The sequence below is a fragment of the Micropterus dolomieu genome, linkage group LG17 (genome assembly GCF_021292245.1).
Source record: "Micropterus dolomieu isolate WLL.071019.BEF.003 ecotype Adirondacks linkage group LG17, ASM2129224v1, whole genome shotgun sequence".
Classification (NCBI taxonomy): Eukaryota; Metazoa; Chordata; class Actinopteri; order Centrarchiformes; family Centrarchidae; genus Micropterus; species Micropterus dolomieu.
The window spans coordinates 31,055,383-31,073,038 of NC_060166.1; the positions used below are offsets into that span (position 1 = coordinate 31,055,383).

Genomic DNA, 17,656 nt, shown 5'->3' on the forward strand with positions numbered 1-17,656 from the left:
TAGTCTGCATATTATTATACTTTATCCCTCCTTCTTGTAGGTTTTCAGTCAACATTTCCAATTCTGCAGTGTGTGTGTGTGTGTTTGTGTCCCCTTCCTCGCAGCTTATGTAAAGTGCCTGTCTTTTGAATGTCCCCTCTTTATAACATTGTTTAAGTGCCCTTGCTATAACATAATACTCATTTGTCTTATTTTCCCAGGTGGTTGTTCACACTAAAAACGGTGAGCGGCTGTACCGGATCTCGCCCTGGGCAAAATATGTCACCAGGGAAGAGAAATCTGTCATCTACGACTGGGTTCACTGGGATCCCCCCCAACCTTACATTGTAAGTTATTTTATATATATATATAGATGGATGAATAGATAGATTGATAGATATTTATATACCTTATCACAACTTGAAAAACTTCAAAAAAGAAAAAGTTTTATCACTCTAATCACTTCTGTTATGTGTTTATCAAATGACTGTATGATGGGTTTGCTTAATGTAGACTCCAATGTTCTAGTTCATCCATCACTGCTTGTTTTTTTTGCTGTGTAAAAAATAGTTACATTTGAAATCAACCTTACATGTCATTTCTACAGCTCTTGTGGTCACTCTAATGTGTGTGCTAGATGGTGCTGATTTGAGAGGGTCTGAATGTGTCTCAATGCTACTTGACGTCCTCAGCACAAGTGTGCACAAGCAAAACAATAAGAGGCTATTAAAGACCACGTTGCTTTCTTTATGGCTTGTTATTTGGCACCGTTTTAATTAGAGAAGACCTCTTACTGGCAGTATATTCGCTTTATTTACAAGTGGCTCAATCATGTACTTCAAACAGTGTGTTCACAAGGCCTGGTGGGTAGCCACCAGGAAATTGGTTCTATGTATAAAACAAATCTCTCTCCCATTGTGTAACACAGACGATAGATAGATCTTTTAATATTTAATGTGTGCAGAACCATCATCAGCCTCTGTGGTAAAATATTGGTGCCAGAGTCCCAGAAAGCCCACACTGTGTCTTTGACCTTATGGTTCATAATTACTCACCAAAGTTCTGTATTTTTAGCCTCCAGCAAGTGCTGGACTTGATGATTTTCTGTCCAATTTTGGTTTCCTCTCCAGCAAATCCACCCACGGCCAAAGAAGCCCACGAGTCTGAGAATATACGAGGCCCACGTGGGCATCGCTTCACCTGAGGGAAAGGTCGCCTCATACACCAACTTCACAACCAACGTGCTGCCTCGTATAAAAGACCTGGGTAAGATATGTGACCACAAAAGATTTTTCTCTTCCCTTTTGGCCTCACTCTTATTTTGTTAGCTACTCAAGTCTGGAAAATGTGTACAATAATCATCCTGCTTTGATCCTCTTCATCCAAGTGACAGAGCTTTTTTTTTTACTCAACTTGATCTTTGTATCTTCTCCAGCCAAGAACAGAGAGGAAGTGAAGCATTTAGGTGATGTTTGTGCATACCTCCCTACCCATGAAATCAGAGTCAACAATGTGGATAGAAAAACAATAGTTTGGGGGGTTTGAACATGCGAGGACCCTATTGAAATTCTAAGGATCATTATTCTTTCTCCCGAATGAATTGCAATTTTGGAGCCCTAAAGGCGCTCAAAAGCTCACCAAACTTTGCTCACATGATAGACGTGGCGAAAAATTACGTATTTTAAGGGTCTCTCATATGGCCGTGGCAAAATGGCTCCATAGCGCCACCTACAAAATTGGAAGAAATCAGCCGCCGTGCCACGTTCAACCTACATGCACGAAAGTTTTTTGGGACATGTATCATATCAAGACACACAAAAAAGCCTCAAGAACCCATACCCTAAATTCAACAGGAATTCAGCTATTTTCAATTGAAAGTGCGATTATAACCCATTTTTCGCCGTTTACAGGGTGCTTACTTTAACTCCTCCTAGAGAATGAATCCGGCTGTGCATTCTAAAGGCATTGACGATGAAAAGTTGAGCTATCTGTGAGTTTTCGTCGATGGGCGTGTCCGTGGTGTCAAAGATCAACGTTTCGCCATAAAACAGGAAGTTATTATAACTTCAATGTACATGCTCAGATCTGTACCAAACTTTACATGGTAGATAACAGTCCCGTCCTCAACACATCTACATGAAAATATTCACTCAAAGTCATAGTCCCTCCCACTGGTAACAGGAAGTAAGCTGTTTCTGACAAAAATCATTTGATTTACATGGCATTTTCACAGCATGGTCCACACTTCACCTACTGCTGCACAACATATAATTAGCAGGTGTTGTCTAGCGCCACCCAGGGGGCGCGGCCGCGTGTCTCGGCGCAAGGGCCCACCCAACGTTGCTTGCAGCTTTTTATTTTATAACTGTGTCCTGTGCCATCTCTGTCAACACTGGTCCATAAAACCCTGCAAGACATGCTGTGCTACTTTGAGTGCTACTGTTCCTCTAGTAGCAGTATTTTCAGTGGCAGACCTGTCATACTCCCTCTGCACAAAACCACATCAGCAAGTCAACATCCTGTTTACTGGCATGACCTGAAGGGATCACTGACTGTTGGACTGCATTTTGTAAAGAGGACTCCACAGCACAAGTCATACAATACACAGCAGCTATGGCTCCAAAACTGACAACTTGTTTCCATTTCCATGATCTTGAATCAGACAGCCAATAGCAGACAAAAGCCACACTGCAAAAACTGAGCTCTCAAAAACAAGGGGAAAAAAGCATTAAAATGGGGGAAATATTACTTAAAATAAGCAAAATTATCTGCCAACAGAACAAGAATATTTCACTTGCTACTTAGGGCCAATAAAACTTGAAACAAGTGAAATTATCTAACATAAAAGCCGCCTGGTAAGAAGAAATATCTTCAGACAAAAAAATATATTTGCTTTCTATTAAGATAATTAATCTTACTAAGATTTTAGTTTTTGCAGTGCATCTTCCTGCATGTTGTATCATTCAGTGAAACAAATGCCCTGAAGACTTGTACTTTTTTTATTTTTTTTTTCATTCTTGAATTCTAACTGATAAAAAACAACTATTCATTAGTTGACTGTGTCCTTCATATCTAAGACTTTAAGAAAAATAATTAAAAATTTGGCAGCATTAAGATTTCACCTTTATTTTATAAAAGAAAATTAAGAGGCAGATGACTCTTAAAAATTGGTTTGCACAGCAAAACAATAAACATAGTTTAATTATTTGTTAAGTTGAAATACTTCAATAATGTTGAGTGTAAGAGTGATTTTCAGTGATACTAGCAGTACATCTTATGGCAATGTCTGCCTACTGACCCAACACAAATTTAGTTTTCTTTACACTTAGATTTTTGAATTATTGAGTGTTTCTATTTCTAGTTGATCCCTTAACCAAAAATATGACTTGTCATGATGAAAATTCATCATACCTACAAAATTGTGAGAAACTTGATGGTGGTGCTATGGTAACTATTTTAATTTTAAAAATTTTGTGATCCACCACCGTGCTTTCACTTTTGAGCGCTGTCGTAAGTGTTGTCATCACACATGTGACTCTTCAACTGCGATGTGTGATTCATTTTCATAATCACTGAACTTATGATAAAGAGCTAGATTCAAATGCGATTTTGTGGAACAGACCGATCCCTGTCTTGGTTCGCAGTTCTGCACATATGAGATGTGGCATTATGTTGCATCCAAGTACAGCCTGCTGCACTGACATTATTAAAAGGCACAGACATGACTTGCACAGCAAACCAGGAGCAATCTGATAAATGCTGTTTCCTTGGTGTCATCCTGTTTAGTGGGAAAGGAAACTGCCAGAGTAAATGCTGTCAAAGAATCTTACCTGCAGCTGCTGAGGGAATCTGAACAATAGGATTCTCCAGGAGGCTAAACTCTACCGTCTCAAGTGACTGCTGCCTTTGCCTGCCATTTCATTTTCTTGACTGTGGAGAGAGTGTGTGTGTGTGTGTATATATATATATATATATATATATATATATATAAATAAATAATAAGAGAAACTTCCTCTCACCCCAGTGCTTTGTCACACTCCTTCAGAAGCCAAAGTTTTTTCTCGCTCTCTTTCTCTCTAGCCTGAAAAGAAGCTGCAATATAAATAAATAAATCTGCTCCACACAACAGTGAAAAACCACAGGGTCTCCCTCTGGAGTGTTCAGTGGCAGTTTAAAAGCCTGTTGTTCTCTTATTCATAGAAGCAGTTTTCGTTGGTCGTTTTGAAATGTTGTACATGACCTCCTGACTCAGATAGCTGGTGTTTCCCTGTAGCCACAGCTTTTCTTTACGATACTAGGGCTTGTGTCGAAAAGGAAATGCCTGGAGCTCATATATACAGTATGACTGACACAGGTCAAATAGTATAAAGTCATAATGTTTCCAGATGCTTATTGTATTAATGTGGCCAAACATAATGTTGTCAGTCTTTACAGTATAGGTACTCAAAAAACTTGTACTTGTTGTGATCTGTGTGACTAACCAACCCCACGCTTCATGAGAATTATTTGCATTTCTAACTGATGTTTGGGATATGATCTATGTAGCTGATGATATTTTAAGAGGAATCATAGGAAAAGAGAAGATGGCAAGAATAATATCCTCTCCACATCCCCAATTTGAGGTATCGGTTAGATAAAGTTAGTTCAAGTATCTGGTGGGAAAGCTTTGAACACTTCAAGAAGAATCATTTGAAATGGAGCAATGTTTTTTTTTTTTTCTTCTCTCTTCCCTCCAGGTTACAACTGTATTCAGATGATGGCTATCATGGAGCATGCCTATTATGCAAGCTTTGGATATCAGATAACAAGTTTCTTTGCTGCTTCCAGGTAAATGCTTGTGAATTATTATATTGGTAGTAGTAGTAGTATTGTAGTTTTCATTGTTAGTGTCAGAGTCCACTATTCCTGTGCCAGAATTAAGTAATTCAGAAGAAACAATACATGCACATATTGAACATGAGCCAGTGTGCATTTCAAATAATGTGGAAGAAAACATTGTTCACTGTTTTTCTTAGTCAAAGACAAAGCAGTGTGAGCAACTCCCCACTTAATAGTCACCTTAAATCAAGGTTAGGAAGTCTGACACCAGCAATAATCTCTCTCTGTAAATACATTTGCTGTTAATCCAGAGAGTGGAGGGAGTTATAGATAAAGGCAGAGTAGTCTGAGTATTTATCTTCTTTCAGAGATCCCTCCTTCCTTGCTTAGAGTAGAGCATAAAACCATGGTGTAATGCATATAGTGTAATTTCACCCATGATTGATCTCTCAGTGTCATTTAAAACCTGAGCGCTTGAGTACCGGGAAGCGGTGCCCTGTTTTGCAAGAAAGTTGATATAATGATAGCTAGAAGGACAGACGGGACATTTTTGGACAATATGAGGAATGTACGGAAAGATACACTATGTGTATGTTTGTATATGAAGGTGTGTATGAATACACACAGTTGCTCTGTGGAGTGTGCTGTGAGTTCCACAGTGTCTTCTTTATGACCATTTAAATATTATTAAGGACTGTAGAAGAGTTATAAACAAAATCTATTAAATAAACCATCTTAACAATCTGACTAGAAGATATGATCTTTAGACAAATAACCAGAGAAGGAGATTAGGTTTGTGAAATAATATGCTGCCTGTTAATCGTGTCGTTATTCGAAATACAAACACATAATGTAAATAAAAATTTAGTGTGTGCTCTTGTGCTTCTTCTTCAATCATAGGCCAGTTGCCTCTGTGATATTAATTTAAGGAAAAATAAACTCAAAACTAAGGACATTTATGTTGGTCATCACCTTGCACAAGACACAAACCAGATTTGGTTTTGGGCGAGGGGAAGTTAAAATCTATTATTTTGGTTAGGCATTAGAATTAGAATAGGTTTATTGTTAGTGAAACTGAAACAACACCAAAATACATTTTTGGTCCTTGGAAAGACGAACAAGTGAAAATGTAAACTTATGTTTGTGTATGTGTTTGTATGATTGTTCTTTTTATATGTATAGTTATGTGGTCCAAATGCTCAAATATAGTAAAACAGTTTGTCTATGTGAGGACATTCTGTCCATTCTTGTTCTAAAGGTAATTTTGACATAAGCATTCAGATTTAAGGTTAAGAAAATAGCCGCAAGCGCCAATTATCGGGTTCCAAGCCAGTCGCGAAAAACGCAACATATGAAATTTTCAGAGGAGAAAAACAGATGCAGACAACTTCAGAGATTAAAGTGATGAAAGAATTTGGACTTTGAGATAATTGGGGAAATGCATACTGGATTTTTAAAGCATCGCCTTGAGATCAGAGAGCGTCATTATATGTACCTGACTACTGGGTGAAATGTTCAACCCACCTGTGACATTTTATGTTTACAAGATTTAAAGTTTAAGCTGCACAAACTCTTTTTAGCAGGGAAAAATTAGAAGAAACTACTAGGGATCCAAATAAAATAGAGAACTTAGACCCACTATGATCTGAACACCTCCATTGCCATTAAGTCTGTCTCGGCCACCTGGGGGTTTGAACATTGGAACTTCAGATCTCCAGTATAGGTGACTTACTCACTGAGCTACTGGGGAGAGGCTGTTTCCACACACCTTCTCACAAGTTGAGGTAGTGACATCACATGTGGCAGACCCGGATAATTTTGTCAGTTTAAACTTAAAACGCTTACAACTGTCAAGATGTAGGTGAGAAAATTCTGAAAAAAATCATGCATCATTCTGCTGGTTTTGGGTGTGTTAATTATTTTGGTGGCATCCAAAACTGAGTTTAAAAGAAAATGTTGTTCATACTGTACAAGTTACAGCAAGATACTGAATATCACTGCAGACTCACCGTTTGACCGATCTGAAAACCCTTTGACACACTTGACATCGGGCCATCTGGAGAACGACTCTGTCGAGTTTGAAGAAAGACTTGTGGAGATATAGATGTTAATTGAGTTAGCAGATTCTGAAAAATATAGAGTGACTGACTTCTGAATTTATAATATATATACCATAGGTTGCAGTGAGGCAAATGTTAGTCATATATCAGTGGATGTGCAGAAAAAGATTCAGCTCTCTAGGACGTATGGATGATTTTCTTAGATTTTTTGAAGTTAGGAATGAGAAATGTCTCAAATAAGCCACGCCCACTTTACTCAATCATTACCAAATTTTATAAATCAAATGAGTAGTTACCCGAGATCGCACAAACGAATTTTGTACGAATCCATCCAGTGAATAACGAGGTATTTTTGCAAGTGTAGCGCCCCCTAGTGGAAGAATATCTCAGGACTGCTCAGCGAAGCTTGGGCCGAGCATCTGAACCGATGCGTCAAGTTTGGTTACAAGAGCTTAAGCCAATTTTTATTTACGGAAATTTATGTAAAATTGTACGTAAAGACACAAAAGTAAAAATTTATGAAAAAAAACAGATTGACGTATCAAAATTCTTTTGATAACGTTTGATTAGCGATGTCCGTAGATGATCCTGACAAAGATTCAGGTCAATTGGCAAAACCGTCTGGGACAAGTTCGCAAAAATAGGTTTTAGAGAAAAGTGATAAAAAGTTGTATAATTTGACATTTTTAGAGCAGAAGACCATTGGAGCAAAGATGCAGATGAATCCAGAGATTACAATAATGAAAGAAGTTAGACTCTAAACGAAGCCGTTTTCAAGATAATTGCAAAAACGCAAAGTTGATTGTTATAGCACCACCATGTGGTCTATGAGGGCCATTTCTTTTGCCTGAGTAGTGGGTGGAATTCGCAACCTACGTGCCAATTTTGGTGAGTTTTTGTCCAGCAGTTTTTGCTGCCCAAACACTTTTAGCAGAGAAAAAGAAGAAAGAAAGAAGAATCAAAACAAAACCGATTAGGATTACGGTTATGTATGAGTTAAATTTAGTCCGTGAAATGGAAAGGGTTTAGGACAAGGTCAAGTTGTGGTGAACTAATCCAAATGTGTGTGTATTTGTAGTCGGTACGGTACCCCAGATGAGCTGAAGCAGCTGATAGATGTGGCTCATTCGATGGGCATCGTGGTGCTGCTGGATGTTGTTCACAGCCACGCCTCCCAGAACACTGAGGACGGCCTGAACTGCTTTGATGGCTCCGATTCATGTTTCTTTCACTCCCCACCCAGAGGGGTGCACAGCCTGTGGGACAGCCGCCTCTTCAACTTCTCCAGGTACTCTTTGTCTGGTTCCACTGTTAACTCCTGTACCTTATCTTCTCACTAGTATAAATTAGTTTGATATTAGTTAGATTAGTTAGAATCTTAAGTTTCTCTGTATGTGTGGATTTGGCTTGCATACATGGGTGCAGTCACTGAAAGAAAACTAAAGCAATTAAGGGTACATTTTTAAAGAAAGATATATTGATAATCTAAATGATCTTCTTTCAGCTTTCATGTTAGTGAGAACTAGTCACCAGTTTTAATATGTTTATGGTTGAGTGAGAATTTTTTTTTTCTTCGCTGCTAATGTGCAATGATGCACAACATATTTTTAGATGTGCATTGATGCATATGGTAATTTTAATGTAATTAAGGTTTTAGCTTTTTTCTGAGCCTTTTAACTCTGTCCATAATATAAAAGCAATGAAGTGCCCACTGATTACTTCAATTTCAACTCCTCTCCACATTATGCTCTAGCTATGGAGATTAAAAGCTGGATTTAAATGTTACATATGATATGTTACATATGATACTAAACTCATGAAAGGGATTTAAAACTGGCCATGGCTGCATCAGATAAATAAATCTACCTCTGACAAAAAGGTTGATAAATGAGCCCTATGGTTTTAGGGGTTCTGAATTTAAGACAGAAATGTATAAGCAATATACAAACAGATTGATAAATGAGGCCAAATGGGACCTGACATACCACTCTTTATATTTTCTCAGACTATCTGATACCGCATGACATGCTGAAGGTCAAAAGCAAGACATGATCTCAAAATGACAGATTACATCTCTCACCAAAATGGCCATGCAGTCAATGTTCACTGTTAATCTGATATTCCTAAAGCGTAGAACTGGCTATTAATGGTGAACTTAAGGTTCCTGAAATGCTCTTGATTTTACCTTAACACATTTAGATAGACAGGCATTGCATTTTACTGCAACATGAGTAATGATTTGATGTTACAGTGTTGGTAGGCTTTGGTAATGTTCATATTTTCATCTAATTACAAAAGTGTAAGGAAAAACATAAAAGGCCTGAAGTCTGCAGGCTGTTTTCTGACTCTGCTGGTGCTCAGTGTACACCAAAACTATTGATTGGTGTTGTAGGCCCTGTTAATTAAGTATCTCCTCTTTCCTCTGTACCCAGAAAATGATCCCAGCACACATTAAAGATGAACAGGCACTGTTGAGTCTATCAAATGCCATTGCCTTTGCCTGTGTGTGTGCAGTTTTCAATACATTATACCATGTTTAGCGTGAGGCATGGGGGATATAATAAGAGAACAAGGTTCTTCTTTCATTAGTTATTGAACCTTCTTCATATCCGAAGCACTCATTAAACACGGTGCAGACATATGCCACGGCTGGGAGGCATATGAGGAGTCATTTTTAAAAGCCCAAAGGAGCTCAGCAATGTCATAGGCAGTTCATTTGTCTTCTCTGCCTCTCACAGGTTGTTTGGATGTGTCATTTGTGTCAAGCTTCTCTGCTACTCCCTTTGGAAGGAAATGAACCTCAGAGGCTAGCCACGATCCTAGTGTGAAACGCAGCCTGTTTTTAATCAAGCAGCCCTGCTATCAGCCATCACAGTCTGACCATGATGTTTTTATTAGGTTGACAGAAGCTGACTGATGCTTGCTCTGGAAGCATAGATATATTTTACTTGTTGCTGCCTCTTCTGCTCTGCTTCTACTTCTGCATCTTTATCAAGGAGAACCTTTATTTACTTGGTACATATGTGTTTCTCTTCAACGTTTTCTCATAAAACATTCAATGCTGTTTCGATAGATGCCTGCTATCCAAATGTTAACTTGAGTTCCCTCTGATTGACATGCATCTGCATTTGAGGACATATTACAGCATGTTGCTTGCCCTTTCTTAGCGTATGTCAGGAGGTTCTTGGCATCTCATACTTCTGCTTACGAAATTGTTGAATTACTGTAGATTACTTATTTGAGTATAACGAAGGAAAATGGTACACATTATTCACTGGAACCTTTTGCTTCGAGATAAAATATCCCAAATGCTCTTGAATTAGCAACTTATATTTTGCTTGTATATCAATTGAATGCCTGATAAAGACTTCTTAAACTTATCAGGATGTACAGTTTACTGTTTATGAATAAACAAGGTGATGCTCTGTATACTCAGCTGCTCTTGATGTGATAGGCAGAAACTAACTAGGGCATTTCTGCATTAGTCGCCGGCTGTTGTTTCCTTCATAAACCTTTTATAAGGCGTCAAAATAACCTTGAGACACTGACCGTGTGAGCCCATCGTTGGGCATGTAGGGGTTGGTAGCCAGAGAAGCCAAGCCTCTTTGCAGATCAGGGTGTTCACATGTGAGAGTTCTGAGAAGCTTGATGTGGGCTCTTTCTGTAATCCCCCCACCTCTCCTCTCAGAATCATTTGCATCCATTTTTCATCAATCTTTGTGTGAATTCTTAAGATATGAAAAATAGGCCCAGGGCCAGGCTTTTGAAAACTCTTTTCAACTCCTCTCCATGTTCTCATGCTGAGAGATTGGCCCTGTGTTTGAGGACCAAGGAGCAATAATTCTTTCTTTGACAAGATTACTCTATGCGTGTGTTTTTTTGACATTCAAATATTTGTTAATGATGTGTGGATGGAGCAATATAAATGGTGTGAAAAAGATAGCTCATAGACACTCACTAAATAAGATTTGCTCTGCTTTGATTGTAAGTATATTCTACAGAATGAGAGCTCAAATAAGGCAGAATCAAATAAGTTAGGTCTCTGTATGATATTGTGCTAAATCCATTAATCATGTTATGTTTCTTAATGTAACCCTGCTGTCATTCACATAAAAATCTGTGTATGTCATACAGGTTCATTACTACAAGCTACTGTCACGTATGATATTTTAGTCTTTGTGTTATAGTAGCGACACAATTATGGAGAAGATGTTTCTTCCTAAGCATGACTTAAGCCAGTATGAGGTTTCTTTGCATCTTTATCACAGAATTCTTTATTGGAGGTTTTCAGCTGCTAGGCCTACAATGTGCCAGCTAAACATCTTTGAAATAGGGAAATTCGAAGGGAATTTACACAAGGGAAGCTTGTAAAGAAGCAAAGTATCACCTTGCAGAGCACAAACCATCCTAAAAGAAACATTTGTCTTTTTCTCCCTTTGGAGTATTTATATTTGGACTATAGTCGGGGCCTGACTGCTGTCTGATCAATCAATAAATGCACACTTGACATGTCAGCTCAGTCCAAATTCAGCTCAGTCCAAATTCAGTCATTTCAGTATTTAGTGCACATAAGTTATTTGCACTGCCCCATGAAGTCGCACATCAAGGGGAAAAGCTGTATTTTTTATTTTTTTTTTGTTGTTTTTTTTACCCTTTGGTGATCTTCATGTCTTACTTTCTAATAACTATTGTATAGAGTCTAGATTGCAGAGAAAATACATTTGTAAAAGAACAAATTGAATTATGAGTTAATGAGTTTATTATGAGCAAGAGATGTTTATTAATTACTACAGCTATTAAGTTGAGTCAGTCGTTTACTCATTTTGAGTCAATGTTGTTCTTTCACATGATACTGAGACATGGTTACTTGCTCAGTATTACAAGATTGCTCTGCTTTGCACTATTTTGCTAGTGAACTACACTGAGCCAGCAAACAGTTTTGTAACTAGCCTGGAATTCCATACTAAAAAATACTAATGAAATGTTACCTGCTGTGACTCTTATGCTTTCCCAACACCAGGTACTGTTATTCTATCAATCAATCTGTAAGGCTTTACCCTTCCTTTAGGCTGGCTGCCAAGTTCTGGCCCAACTCTTTTTTTTATTTTTTTTTTTATAATCAGTCAATCCTAAGTGGTCAGCAAATGTGATAGTGATGTTTGCCAGCGAGACAGCTAACTGTATAGCTATTGTGAAACATGCCTATTTGTCAGAATGGTCATACCATTTATATAACTTCAGTGATTATTCAGCATACACCTTCAGAGATATCCTGCCGCTACAAAAATATGGTCCATTGGAGAAAACTCTGATGGGGCAGACTACAATTGAATTCTGAAAGGCAGCAAGTACAAGGTGATACTAATTACAGGTTGCTAAACATCCAAGCAGTCTCACAGGCAGCAGAAAATCCCAACCAGGATGACAGGAAAAAGCAGCTAGCTGCCAGGCAGCCTAAAGAATGCCAGACAAATGGCAGATATCTGACACAAAGCACAGCAATACAGGGTGCAGTCTGTCAGGCAGCTAGATGAGTGTTTACCCTGCGAGGCAGCCAGTATCACCAGACTACCTGAAAGGCTGTTTAACAATGTGGTATTAGTAAAAAAAGATGTATTTCCTACACATGTCCAGCACAGAGCACATATTTGCATCTTAAGATGCGCACAGTGCTCACTGGCTATTGAACCCTGTTTTACTGCAGTGCGGCTTATGTGATGAAAGGATATGTGACAACTAAGCATGAGTAAAATGTCTACCTTTAGTCCCAAAAGGAATATGAAGAAATAATAAATAAGACATTATATAGCATCAGTAAGTAAGAGTCTACGGTGCACGTGTAATTATCCACAAGCTGAATGAAAAATTCCGTGATTGAAAAAATAAATAAATCAAGTTTCAACCAAAAAAATGTGAATTTATTGCAGGTGTCACTGCTGTCAATGTCTCTGTCCTGGACGCATTAATGGCTGCAGGGATTGGAGAAAAGTTTGAAATGCTTTAAATGAGGCACCTTATTTGTCCTTTTTGGTCCAACAAATGCACACCATCCATCAGGCTGTCTAGCATCGTTGTTTGAGCATCACACTTCTTGTGGAATGACCTGTCAGGTTCTTAAATTTATTTGGTCTTATCTGCAGCTTACCTGTGATGTTGTGAAAACAGGGACTTAAATCTTTTTCTCAGCAATCATGACAAGTTGCCTTGACCCCTTATGCAAAACTGACTCCTAGAAACAAAACATATTTAGATATCTGCTCTGCTTCCAACAGAACATAAATGCCATAATATGGAGCACAGTCACGTTCAGCTGGAGAAGCAAATGAGCTCTGATAAGGAGCAACTAAGCATGAAGCTGATGTGAAAAAAAGTTTATTATTTGAATTGACTTGTAGTGAGTTTTGTAACTGTGTGTACTACACAATAGCACATATGATGAATAACCTTATCTTACTCTACAAGCAGCAATATTAGCGCTTTACTCTATTAGTGCTCTCTAACCAGGTTTTACTGAGCTTTAGCATGAGGAAAGTGTAATATGCAATTTGCTTTTGTTTTGTATTAACACCACACGCCGAGTGATAACTTCATTGAACTGCATAGATAAGCGGTGTATTGCACTGGGTATAGAGATCTACCTTCTCACTGTAATTGGACTTGATGATGAATGGCATTGTGGGTCCTAATGTGGCAGTATGGTTTCATCTTGGGCCTCTGGCTCTCACTGGCTATTATCTCCATCCCGTGAGGATACATTGTGTCTGAGCCTTTGTTGGCTCTGCGCGGTGGAGTGGAGGACCTAATCTATTTATCACAGGGTCTGCGTGACCACCCAGCCAGGCTGCTATATCGGATCATACCAGGCTCCCTTGTGCTCTTCCTCAAGGGAAGGAGGAAGCGCCGATGTAACATGCGGCTTCACACCTGTCAAACAGTGCTGAGGTTGGTCATCCCTGAGGAATGGAGCACAGAAGGCAACACATTTAAATGTATTTTGTGTCATGGCCAAAAAAACTGTGATTTTGTCTTTTGCCATAAAAGATGTAATCCTCAGCATGCAAGGTTTGAACATTCAGGGGATGAATCGATGAAAGAGGAGGTATTATTAGGAATAAGAATTGTCAGTGTTTGGATGGATTTTTGTAGTTTGAAATGTTATTGAAGTGTTGTTGAAGCGTGAATCGGGGACTCACTGCTTCACCAACTTTTTGACATGATGAAATTGCATCATTCAAGCAAAAAATGTTGAACTGCCCCTTAGTGTGGTGTCGCAACTAAAACAAAACAAAAAAAGACATTCAGTCTCTAACTTTTCTAATTTAGGGTCTGAATTAGGTTTGTAAACTGCTACTATATAGAAAGAGAGCTGAAGGGAAATCAAAATTCCCAGTTGTATTCCAGAAGTAAGAAACCCCCATTCAATTTCATATTTACATTTTAATTATGCAAATTACAATACAGTATAACTTTGCTTAACAGCATGTTGTGCAGTTCATTCCAGATGTCTGGACAGGAATAGTAAATGTTATGCTACGTAATATTTTATGTTAGTTATTAGTTATTATGTCATGCACATGCATGTGCCCACCCTACATGAACTTCTAACACAGCAATTCCCTTGCAGTGGTGAAACATTTGTTAGACAAGAACTTCTTAAATAACATTTTACATAAACACAGTGCACAATGACTTAGGCTCTCTAGGGTATGTAAGAAGGGGGCAAAGGCTGCTGTACTGCCAGCCAATGAGTGTGGTGCATCATCAATAGCTGTAGTTATATGTTAATAAAGCCCAAACAGTCGGTTTCATTCAAATGGTATTTCTAGGGCTGTCCCTGACTAAGGATTGACATAGCCGAATCAGACTGATTGTCAAATCATGTGTGTTTTTGTGCACCGCAATTGCGGGGGGGGTTTAATCTTGAGAAGTCTCCATTCATTCAACTTAAGCCTTGATTATACTTTCCGTGTCCACGAGGGTCCACGTGACGAAAAATCATCATCAGAGGGTGTACGATAGGGGGGTACGTATACAGTCTAAGGTACGTCCACGTACCTCATTTTAGCAGGGCAACAACCGATCTACTGTGTGGAACGTGTCCGCCAAGCTGACTGCTGAAGGTAGTACAGAAGTCGTCCACGTTCGGGAGGTTCGCAGCTGTCCGCGTCTGCTCCCGAGTATAATCAAGGCCTTACAGAAATTTCACTCACTCACTCACTCACTCACTCACTCACTCACTCACTCACTCATTCATGCTCACACACATGCTCACACACACACACACACTCATTTTTATGGTCATTCACTGGTCTTGTGCAGAGTTTGGCCTGCATTCCGTGCTGCCGACAACTGCATGCATGTCGCGATTCCTCGCGGGTCTATTTCAAGTAGCCAGCTATTTAAAAACAATAAAATATTCTGTGTGTGGTTCATCAACGGTGATAAATTATCAGAAAGTCCCGCGAGGTACGGACTAGGCACAACACCACTGAAGCTGGGGCTCATTCTCGTCAGCAAGTGTTCCTCTTCTGCCACTACATACATGCTACCCTACACATGCGCACTGATGACCCAGGGTTACGGTTAAAAATTTGGATTTATTCTTTAAAAACATTTATTGAAAGTTTTATTCTTTTTACGTTTATTTACAGCATTAAACGTTGAAATGTATATTTTAATAGGCTGTACATTAACTGGTAGTTCTATGTAAAATCAGAGGTTGGCCACCCCCATATTGCGAAAATGGCAAGATCCTTGTTTCGCTGCGAAGCTTCGACTGTGGCCCTGTCCCAATGTCCACACTACACCCTAAGGTCTTCCTCAAAGTGGACACTTGTTCAAAGTGCACTTAGTGGAGTAAGTGCGCAAATGCCCAAAGCTGTGAAGAGCAGAATTGGGACAGTTTTGCACATGTCACTATCTATGTCACTTCTGTTGTGATCAGGAGAGCAAACATGGCGCTGGCAACTTCCATTTAAATTTGTGTGAAAGAAATGCATTACAAAATTGCACCTAACATATACCCTACTAACCAAATGTTGTAAAAATTTATAGATATTGATCAAAAATGTGAATTCTGCAAAGATGAAGATGAGACAATTCTGCACTTATTTTTTTGTGTCAATACCGATACACATTGGGATTATGGGAAATTTTCTTTTGATTACTTTGTAACTCAAACTGATCATTTAATCAAACTAGAAGTCAAGGATGTAATACTACACTATGAAAACAAAAATTTAAAAATCTCTAAAATGGTTAACTTATCTTATTAGGAAAATACCACATCCATAAGATCAAGTTCTCAAGATCCTGACCATCATTCGAATTATTTAGAAAAGAAATCAGAATGTATTGTGAGTCAATCCAATTTATAAATGACAATAAATGTGCCTATACAATTACTTTGTTACAGGAACTATCTATAGAAATGTAATGTTTATACTGCCTTTAGTAATAGTCCAATATTTTCTTTTTGCCCCTTATTTTTCTCTACATTTATATTTTCATTTGTTATTCCTATAGTTTATATATTTTACTTAAATTATTTACCAGAATGTTTAGGATGTTATTTTTACTTGAATGTAATACCTCATATAGTGGTGGTGGTTTTGTATGTTCAATGATGGAAGATACTCACACATAGGCCTACCTGTTGTGATGCCTAACCTTGTTAACTTGTTGTGAACCAAAAAAATAATAATAATATAAACATGGCACTGGCCGCAGGTGCGGTATTCACAGTACTCCTGCTAAAATTGATCACAACTCACCACCAGTTTCTTACCAGAAGAATTAAAACACTTAAAAAGAAATTTCTTCTTCATTTGTTTACGCTCTTGCCGGTTTCCTTCTTCTTCTGAGTTTTCCCGGTGACCAGCACCATAGCAACCGTTTTGCTCTCCCATTGGTTAGCTGTTCGAAATGTCATGCCACTACAAGAATTCTGGATAATAGCAAAGTGAGGTCTGATGCACACTTGCGAAAGGGGTACGTTAAGTGTGCTGATGATCACCCCTGGAGAACAACATTAGAGGATCGGGACACCCTATGGTCTTGCACCCCCTAGCGAGAACGCGCATTGAGGGGCACAAGGGCGGAAGTGCGGATAATGGGACAGGGCCTGTGAGATTGACAGTCGAATCAGGCTCCGCCCATCGAAGCATCGAATCTTCCACTATTCGGGGTCAGCCATATTTCATGAAACTTTTGTTAAAAAAAAAAAACTCATTGATGTTAACATAGATATCAATTTGTCACAAAAATAGAAGATATATTAGCTTCAGAGGTATGGTTATATAGAGATACATCAGACACACATCATTGCAACCATTGTCGGAGCTGGAGAATGTACAGAAGAAATTCAGCCTATGCAGAGGCAGCAGTTCACATTTAATCCGTGTCATTTGCCTTACATCCTCTGCGCTTTGCTGCTGAGCATGGCATCCATGTGTACAATGTTCGGTTTGGTGCTCATTACGCACACCGCAGAGAGACAACCAAATCTTGAGTTTTAACTGACGTTTCCATGGCAACATACCACTGAATGGGAAGAGGTGAGGTGCATAGTGTACTTTGCCTTGAGTGGCTCTTCAGATCGAGATGACTCTCCCATTGCTCAGTCAGGAACGGGGACTGGAGCCATTTATGGAATCCACCTCCTCCCGCCTCCACCAACACAATCCAGCCAACAGGCACAGAGAGCATTTGCATGCTTTGAAGTATACCATGGGCAACAAAACTCAGCCACAAGTTCCGCTTTCATATTCAGATAGTTTGTTGGTTTGACTCATTTTCTT

The 17,656-nt window shown here is 38.8% G+C and overlaps 1 protein-coding gene across 3 annotated transcripts in view; it reads left to right on the top strand.

Moving 5' to 3' along the window:
- Positions 1-17,656, top strand: part of gbe1b (glucan (1,4-alpha-), branching enzyme 1b) — a 91,757-nt gene that overhangs the window by 20,538 nt on the left and 53,563 nt on the right. For all 3 annotated transcript variants that reach the window (XM_046073605.1, XM_046073606.1, XM_046073604.1), the window contains exons 4-7: positions 201-326; positions 1,110-1,245; positions 4,716-4,806; positions 7,936-8,145. In XM_046073605.1, coding sequence (XP_045929561.1) covers positions 201-326; positions 1,110-1,245; positions 4,716-4,806; positions 7,936-8,145 — 563 coding nt within the window. The remainder of the gene's footprint in view (positions 1-200; positions 327-1,109; positions 1,246-4,715; positions 4,807-7,935; positions 8,146-17,656) is intronic.